Source organism: Mchenga conophoros, linkage group LG20 (assembly GCF_057382185.1).
Source record: "Mchenga conophoros isolate Kocher_MC1m ecotype Shallow Benthic linkage group LG20, M_conophoros_male_GT1.1, whole genome shotgun sequence".
Classification (NCBI taxonomy): Eukaryota; Metazoa; Chordata; class Actinopteri; order Cichliformes; family Cichlidae; genus Mchenga; species Mchenga conophoros.
Window position 1 is genome coordinate 2,543,507 of NC_140545.1, and position 8,868 is coordinate 2,552,374.

An 8,868-nucleotide genomic window follows, 5' to 3' on the forward strand; every position below is an offset into this window, starting at 1 on the left:
ATCTTCAGTTACAACAAACATCAAGACATATACTATTTGAAACATTCAGTAAAGACAGGCCACTGCCGCTCTGTTTCCCTGAAACAGCCACAGTGCAGAAACAGGCCTGATGTATTAGGTCCAGGAAGCCAGAGATAGGGCAGTGACATGCACTTTGACCTTTAATCTGCCATTAATTTAAGCTTCCCTCTGCGATTACAGATGTCCCACCCTTGAGATACGGTGATTACTTTCTTTTCTGCTCCCACTTTGGGCATTATCAGACACATTTTTATAATTCTCGCCGCTATTGTTCTAGGGTGGATAAAAATAATAAATTGATGATAGGGCCAGCGGGTGTTTCCACCAAAGAGGTCTTGGGTGCGCTTGGTTCAGGAGGGTCAGGCTAGTTCCCCAAACACAGGAAGGCAGCACTGTAAGTCATAGTCTGTGGGTGTCAAGGCTGGACACTTGTGCTCCATCTTTAGGTCCTCACCTTCAACTCTTGTCTATTTATAACAGAAGCATGAGTGTGCAGTGGGAGGGATGAGCAAACAGAGGCAAAGACATGTTAGCTCAAAGCAACTCAACTGACAAGAAACTTTGGAAATTGAAGCTACTGTAAAAGCTCCCAATGAATCCTAAATTTTGTGTTTTTAAAGCGTATTTATAATGAACAATTTGTCTCAACCAAAACAAACAAACAAAATACTGAAATAGATTTGTGTATTATCTTTGTTACAACTTTTCAGTTTTTTATGCCTAAACTTTACAGTATTTTGATAAGGGGGTGGGGTTCACGGTGTTAACATAAGTGGCCAAATGATGTGTTCTTTATATGGATGGATGGATGGAGGCGTGTGCTGTCGCGGTGGGAGCGCGCAGAGGAAGGGAGGGCAATCTTGTCCGGACTCTAATAAGAACCAATGGCTGGCGCAAGGTGGCCAGGAGCGCTGAAACGCGACAAAAGACAGTGGACGAAGGAGAGAAGGAAGAAAAAAAAAGTGTCGGTAGAGGCATTACTGGATGGACAGCAGGGATGAGAGATTCATTGGAGCGTCCAGAAAAATCCCAGAGTCAGGCGGCTATCGGGCTTTAGGTGTGCGTCAGTTTGTGTGTCCAGTCCAGGAGACGGCGTGGGGGAGAGACAGAGAGGGAGAGAGAGAAGCGGTAAGTGAGCAGAAATCCACCAAAACACCTGCGTCAAGACAGGCACCTCCGGAGGATATCTGAAGATGACTCTCGGATCACAGGAGACGTAGTTCCCGCTGATACGCACTGAAATCTTCAAAGAGCCTTTGTATTTCCACATTTTCAGTGACCCAACGCATGCCAGACTTCAGCCAATCAGATCGCGCCGTCACCAAAACAGTGAAGCACTTGCTTGGTATTTTAAAACTTTTTTCTTTTTCTTTTTTTAAATTAAGGTGAAACACCGGGATATGAAGTAACCTACGTGCCCCGGAACTTTATCAGTCTCTGGGCTAAAAAATAACTAAATAAAAATAAATAAATATCACCTCTAATGATCAATGATTTGGAATGGACCAAGATCTGACTCTCATTCACTTGCTGTCACACACCTGGAGCTATCACACCTGGGCTATCGCCGCACGCATTGCGAGCCACTGACTTCTGGGAGACCCAACCCTCCTCAATGAAGCAGTTCTGGTGGGCCCACCTGGCACAGCTCACCCTGGTTGCTGTGTGGACTTTTATATGGCTGGTCCAGGGATGCGGACCGGGCCCGCGGTACGGCACCCGTCCGAGGCCCAGAAAGCTCACAGCCATGCGCCTCAAGCAGTTTTTCCCCAACTTATCAGAGAACAACCTGGGGGCCAGTGGGAGAGCAGAGGGCAAGATCGCACGCAACTCTGAGCGTTTCAACGAACTTGTGTCCAATTACAACCCAGACATTGTCTTCAAGGACGAAGAGAACACAGGCGCTGACCGCTTCACGACTAAGGTGAGACTGGTGTCGAGCTGGGTTAGAATCTTAGATTTGTTTTATATGACTGTGATACAGTGATAACAGTCGTTTCCATTGCTTCCCATGATCGCTTATGACTGTTGTGTAGTAAGTCCAGTAAATGCCCAAAGATGCAGCACCAGATTGACTCAGTGAGGTGATGCTCAGACTGACTTCCCTTTTCAAGATAGTTTCGTTGTTGGATGGTTGATCAGCTACATTTCCCTAAATGGACAAACTGCTGTTTGCACCTTCAAAACGAATCATATAATCCCAGTCATTATCTACCTGCACTTGCCAGTCTGTTAATAGATAAAAATGCTCAGCACGGCCTGTGTAAGCTTTAACCAAATCTTACCTCACTTTTTTTTTTAAAGATAAGAAGATAAGGATGTAATTCAACACTACCCTTAAGTGGCTGAGTTTCTCTACAGGAACATTTCCTTTTAATCTTTAACCAAAGTCTTTGTTATTTGAAATAAAACACTTCCCATGACAGGTTCTCAGTGTGCCCAGCAGAAGAAAAATCCAGGCAGGGCACTTAAATTCCTGATTGATTACTAAGGATAGGTAGCCAAATTTACAGTGTCTTGAGAAGGCAGTCAACGTCCTCAAGGATTTAAGATCTGGGCCGCATTAAAGAACTTTCAAACTACCCATTTGGAATGCCACACTTCTGAATGTGAACACAAGCTCCATTCACACTCAGTCCACGGTTTTGGATACTATGGTCTTGTGTGATTGTTTAGGATATTAATCTGTGTCCCTTCTCCTCCCGTAGTGATTGTATGTGAGGGAAATCTGTGGTTGTATACGTGTGCCCTCCTGATACCAGTTTGAATGTGTGTGTATGTGTGCATGTGCCCCCTTTTTTGCCCAGATGTGAAAGACGTTCTTTGTGCGTCATTTGGAGACTCAGAGGGGTCGCCTATACAAAATTCCCTCCTACTGAAGTAATGGCACCGTCGGAAAAGCGACTATTGTAGTTGTGACAATGAAATGCCTCTCTTCAATGGCATTGCGAGATAAATGTACCCAGTTTGTTTTCTGTCCCTCTCTCTTTTTCTCACTCTTGCTGTCACATTCCCAAGTCCGTGCCCATACATTCTTCCCCTCTGCCCTCTCTTTTTAGTCCCAACCTCAGGCCTTTGCTACGCCGCTTTCTTCTTTTCCAACTTTAGCTCCCATGGTTTTCTGTCACTTCCTCCTTCGCTGTTGATCCGTTGTGTATTCGAAATGAGCTTTACTGCCATAATTATAGGTTTTAAAACCTGCCACAGCACAAGTCACAAGCCAGCGCCGTTCAGTAGCTGCATGAGCGTATCACCTCGGATGCTGACGTCATTATTTTTCAGCCTGCTATTTTGCGACAATGCTGACACAGTCTGTAACATTATGGCCCACGGGGGTGTTAGGAGTCACTGTGCACATATTTGATCACATGTCTCAGGGGTGAAACTGAGAAACTCAAGTCTGGAACAATCTGGAAAGGCAGAGAATGGCCTTGATTATTCTGTCACCCTGTTGAAAAGGCCAAGGAATGTGCCAAACTGGCTACAGTAGGGTTTGTTCTTGTACTCTGATTGTTTGAGCAAGGTTGAAATGGCCTTTAGCAGAGTAGAGGAGGAACTGTGTGATGATGCCAACTGACAAACAATCAGAACCTGGGAGCTGGAGACAGAGCTGAAATACTGGAATCGTTTTCTGCCGAGGCGCACTGAAATCAGTCTACGCACTTAGGTGTAAAAACCCCATTTTTCTTTTTCTGCCTATTGTTAGAGAGTGGTAATATTCACAAGTGTCTGTCTCTTGAACATCTCTTGTTTGCTGATGAGACTGAGTGACTTGGTTTTGGAAAATTAGGAACTCTTTAGATTCTACAGTTTCTACTTCTGAAAACTAACAAATCATCATCTGTTAGTTTGGGTTTCAGAGGAAAAACAACACTGAGTCAAGTCAAGGTTTTTCTTCTGTGTTGCAATTTTTTGTTGTAGGTAGGCTGAGATGGGTGCTCATGCTGATAAATTTGTGAATATATTTACAAGTTTACTGAAGTGCTCCAAAATGAATATCTGCCCTCTTTCTTATTCTGCCCCGTAGCGATGTAAGGAGTGCTTGAACAGGCTGGCTATTGCAGTGATGAACCAGTGGCCAGGGATACGCTTGCGTGTGACAGAGGCCTGGGATGAAGATGGCAACCATCCTCCTGGCTCTCTGCACTATGAAGGCCGGGCTGTGGATATAACAACGTCTGATAGAAGACCTGAAAAGTACGGTCTCCTGGCCCAGCTGGCTGTGGAAGCAGGCTTCGACTGGGTCCACTATGAGTCCAAACATCGTGTCCACTGCTCAGTAAAAGCTGGTAAGTTTAAGAAGGTAGCTGCCATTAAAAGCCATGCTTGTATTGTTAAATTACTTTACTTCAGTGTGAAATGTATCAGGATATTTAAGTTTATAAAAAATAAAAAAAAAGGGGGAACACAATTTGTGTTTACTCATCTTGGCTTTGTCTGCTGATCCTTCTGCAGATCATTCTCTTGCTGTGGAAAAAGGTGGCTGTTTCCCAGGCTGGGCCCGGGTAACTGTGGCTGGAGGGATGCAGAAGAGCCTGTCGTCACTCACTCCTGGGGACAGAGTCATGGCCCTATCTGGGACAGGCCAAGTCGTGTATAGCCAAGTCCTCTTGTTTCTCCATCGGGATCAACAAAGCTGGTCTGCTTTTCTGTCTCTGGAGACAGAACATGGACATAGATTGGCCCTTACTCCAAATCACTTGGTCTTTTTAGACCCGCACTGCAGACAAGAAAACAGTGAGTACCAGCCTCAGTTTGCAAGCAGGGTCAGACAAGGAGACTGTGTTCTCATACATAAAGCAGAGCAGCAAGTGCATGCATCCCAAATCATCTCAGTTTCACTAACAGAAAGCGTGGGAGTGTATGCACCCTTGACAGACGCTGGAACTTTGTTTGTTGATGGCGTGCTGGCATCCAGCTATGCGCTGGTGGAGGACCACAGGCTCGCGCACTGGGCTTTTGGACCCCTGCGACTTTTCTTCTCATTCAAGCAGCTACTTTGGGGAGAAACAGCAGAAGAGCAGCAGGATACTGACATTCAAAAAAGTTGTACTAAGACTCCAATGCATGTTAGCACTTTGCCTGCAAAGGACAAAGCAGGTGTGTATGTGAACAAAGAAGTCAACGTGAGTGATGCCCTGAGGATAGAAAGTAGAGAGAAGCACTCCTTGCAGACGGAGACATCAGAGGTGCACTGGTATGCTAGACTACTCTACAGTTTTGGGTGCATTCTTTTAGACTCAGAGTCATTTCATCCTTAAGAACCAAAATCTATGCACACTTAATAAGTGCCATAGCCTACTGCTACGTTTATACAATATGTTAACACTTCCCATTTATTCCTTAAAGGATTGAAAAACACTGGAAATGCTTGCTAGCTTTCTCCCCTATTTTTGTAAAATAATCTGCCATAATGTTATACATGCTAACAAATGTTTAAGAAACTGAACATAATGAGACTTTGAGCAAGTTAATATAAAAATGGTAATACCAAAGACTATCATATTTTTGTTTTGTTTTTTTGTATGTATTTTCTCAGTTATATATGTTAAAAAAATAATAATAAAAAAAATGAAATATATATATTCTAATGAGACAAGAATGAAATCCCTGATGAATAGAATCTTTATTTTTGTACTTTCTGAATCATAATATATATATATATATATATATATTTTCCATTTTATTATAATATCTACTACATGTGCTGTATGCCCTTGCTTGTTTTCATGTCATAAATCAAATTAAAATTGTACTTTTATGAAACGGCAGGCTACCTTTCTTTTCAGCTGTGGTGTAGATTGGTTTTGCATGTTAGGTTAATTGATATTTTTACTTACTAAACAATAAATTAGTTGCTCAGTGTGGAGGGGGGAGGGGGGGAAGGGATATGACAAGGAAATGATAGATTCCAGCACTTACAGTCGAGTTAATGTATGTTGTGTAACCCTGTGTGGAAACCCAGGTTAATGAAAAGCCCAGAGTACTTAATATTCCGCCACAGTCTGCAAACACTCTGACTTTATCTCAGTCACAGATCTCTGCTTTTTTGGAAGCCCACTTTAGGGTTTTGTTTTTTATTATCAGGTTTTGTTTGTTTTTTAATCGTATTGGAATTGCATTATTTTGCGCCACCCTTATCTGCTAACTGTTGCACATTACAATGCCACTTTCTATTCTGTTACATCCCACTTGCGCATCCCACCCAAAAATCGAGTCTGGCCTATAAAGTACAATGTGACTTCCTACAAAGACAATAAACATTACTACTAAACATCTAATTTTTTACTGGTTTCAAGTAAACAAATGTTTTAAAGGTTCATAATAAAGTGTAGGGTTCTGTTCAGCACTAGTCTGAGGTTATACACCCCCCTTGTGGAGGAACTGATATCACCCCACTGAGTTGTATTTGGTACCATCTAAATTAATAAATAGCAAACACTCCTGATCCTCTCTTTAATTTAGCAGGCCTCAATTTGATTCAGAACATTTATGATAGAGTATTATGAGTTAAAATGTTCGTCGTAACCTATCAAATAGGAGGACTTTATGCTGTTTTTCCAGCAGACAATATGACAAGGAGAGAGCTCCATACCAGAGTAACAGGAATCTGAAATCAAAACCAGCTCAATATTAATAAGTCAAGCCACAAAACAGGTGAAACTCTATGCAATAAAAGTAACTTGAGCTGTTTATTTTAACCATCATTACTGTTACATCAGAATATATTCTTGTCTTCCAGTTCTGTTGTAAACATCTGTGAAGGTATTCCAGGGGATTATCCTTGAGATACAGGAGGCAGATGGGGGAGAGCATCCGCTTCACCTACCGTCCAATAGGAGAGTCCTGGTGCCCTAATACCACCCTCCCTGTGCATCTATCAGCCAATCAGCAACTATCTTCCAGCCAGTCTCAGCCGACCCAAAATCTAATCCAATCTTACTAAAGCTGAATGGGGAGTTAACTAATCCTGTCAGGGGGACCAGTAATAACCTATTTTCAAAATGGAAACATGCACTCCCCACAGTCGTGCACTGAAAGAGTCAAAGAGAAGTTGAATAAATATTACCATTTGTAACAGAAACAAGTGTCAGTGAGGACTTTTCATGGCTACAAAATCCAGCAAAGGACATTTTTGCCAACATTCCTTCCATTTTTTAAAATTATCAAATAGATTTAAGTGTTTTTATTTTCGTCAATGCAAATAGCTCCTGTCAACCATGGTAAAAATGGCTTTATTATAGCATACCACAATAATTAGGTGTGTTAAGGTGACTCCTGAAAAACAACAATAAATTGTAATATTTTTACAAAGAAACAACCCCCCACCCCCCCCAACTCTTATTGGAGTAAAAGGTCACACTCAGAAGACCATTCCTTATTTCTATGTGTTCACTCAGCTTAAAATAATTTCAGCGGCCTAATCTAAAGCCCGAGGTGTATATATGCCTCTCCACATATGAAATTAATGCATAAATGTACCAGTGCAGGGTCAGCTGTGGATCCACCCCCTGCAGCAGGTGCATAATGCAATATGTATGATTGTCTTTATTTGTAGGTAAGGACCATTAAGAACTCAGATCACTCACATTAATTTCACAATTGTGATATTCAGCCGGACTTATTTTATTCCTTTTTTAAAAAAAAAAAGTTACTTTCAGCTGCTTCCTTATTCACAAGGGGTCACCAAAGCACACACGTGTGATGTGGTAGAGTTTTTACTGCAAATGCCCCGCAGGAATTTTTGTCCTCGGCTACTTGAAAATGTAGAGGTACAAGCAAGGTTCCTACTGTACCTGTAACAGTTGGGCGTTCTGCTCTAAGGCAGAATAAGAGTTAAACAGTAGATGATTAAACCTATGACCTTCTAGTAATCGGACCCACTGCTACCCAACCTAATTTCCTGTAGGTTCGCTGGATCATCTCAATGACTCTCGACCTTTACTTTGTGTTTATACAGCCTCAGGCCCCTGGTGTTTCAGCATGGGCTCAAGAAGGTGTGACACAAATAGGTCAATGTCTTGATTTAATTAGAGCTACACATATACAATCTTTACAGTTAAAAAATCCCCCAGAATGACAACTTTTTCACAACTTTATAAATAAAAGCTTCCTGTAAACAACTCTTTATTGTCATGCAAAGTTTATTAGATTGTCTTGTAACTTGTTGTCAGTGTCACAGCAATTCTCAGGACAGCTTTCTTGAACCTATATTGTCCTGTGTTATCTATACCACTATAGTTTTCTCACAGTGATAAGGCAAAAATAAAGAAAGAAAACCTCTTTGCCCACTGACAGGAACTGGGGTTTGGTCACCTTCCCTGACATTACCACTGCACTTTAATCCTATCTGCAAATCAAATTTGAAGTTGCATTACAATGATAAATATTTTAATAGAAAGGTCATACACTCAATGTGAATGATCAGATAAGAGATTTAAAATGTCTGCTTAAAGACTGGGCATTTTAACACAAAAGATTATTGTTATTCGTCCTGTTTTGTTTGTTTTTACTTCTTCTTCTTTGGATTCATTCTTCCTTGAAAGACGTTTATCTTGCAGGCATATTGCAAAACAAAACAATGGTGTAACAAATTGCACGATTACACGATTTCAAAACGCGCAACATTACACGACCCGCTAAAATGTATTTATTTATTTTTTAGATAATCGATTACGACCCATCGGCAATGGTCATCAGAAAGACAGGCGGAAAAAATTAATCGTTAAACACAATGAGCACATTTGTTAAATCAATTACAAAAATAAATTTGCACCACGACAAATGTAACATAATCGAACCCACACACATCGTGGCCCATCATTTAAACAAGCAAACCATTCATCA

At 41.5% G+C, this 8,868-nt stretch overlaps 1 protein-coding gene across 2 annotated transcripts; it reads left to right on the top strand.

The window, feature by feature from the left end:
* The first annotated feature begins 884 nt into the window (after positions 1 to 884).
* dhh (desert hedgehog signaling molecule) lies at positions 885 to 5,662 on the top strand. 2 transcript variants are annotated; one of them, XM_085259894.1, is made up of 4 exons: positions 885 to 1,149; positions 1,407 to 1,945; positions 4,049 to 4,310; positions 4,477 to 5,662. In XM_085259894.1, the coding sequence occupies exons 2-4, from the start codon at positions 1,637 to 1,639 to the stop codon at positions 5,280 to 5,282; spliced, it is 1,377 nt and encodes a 458-aa protein (XP_085116020.1). In that variant the 5' UTR covers positions 885 to 1,149; positions 1,407 to 1,636; the 3' UTR covers positions 5,283 to 5,662. The 2 variants fall into 2 exon arrangements, with proteins under 2 accessions (XP_085116020.1, XP_085116019.1); XM_085259893.1 differs by having other exon boundaries at positions 885 to 1,945.
* Positions 5,663 to 8,868: the final 3,206 nt, after the last annotated feature.

Excerpts from the sequence above, each read along its gene's own strand:
- dhh (XM_085259893.1), top strand. The coding sequence starts at position 1,637 with ATGAAGCAGTTCTGGTGGGCCCACCTGGCACAGCTCACCCTGGTTGCT. Across the intron at positions 1,946-4,048 it reads CTGACCGCTTCACGACTAAG|CGATGTAAGGAGTGCTTGAA; the intron begins GTGAGACTGGTG and ends TCTGCCCCGTAG. Across the intron at positions 4,311-4,476 it reads CCACTGCTCAGTAAAAGCTG|ATCATTCTCTTGCTGTGGAA; the intron begins GTAAGTTTAAGA and ends ATCCTTCTGCAG.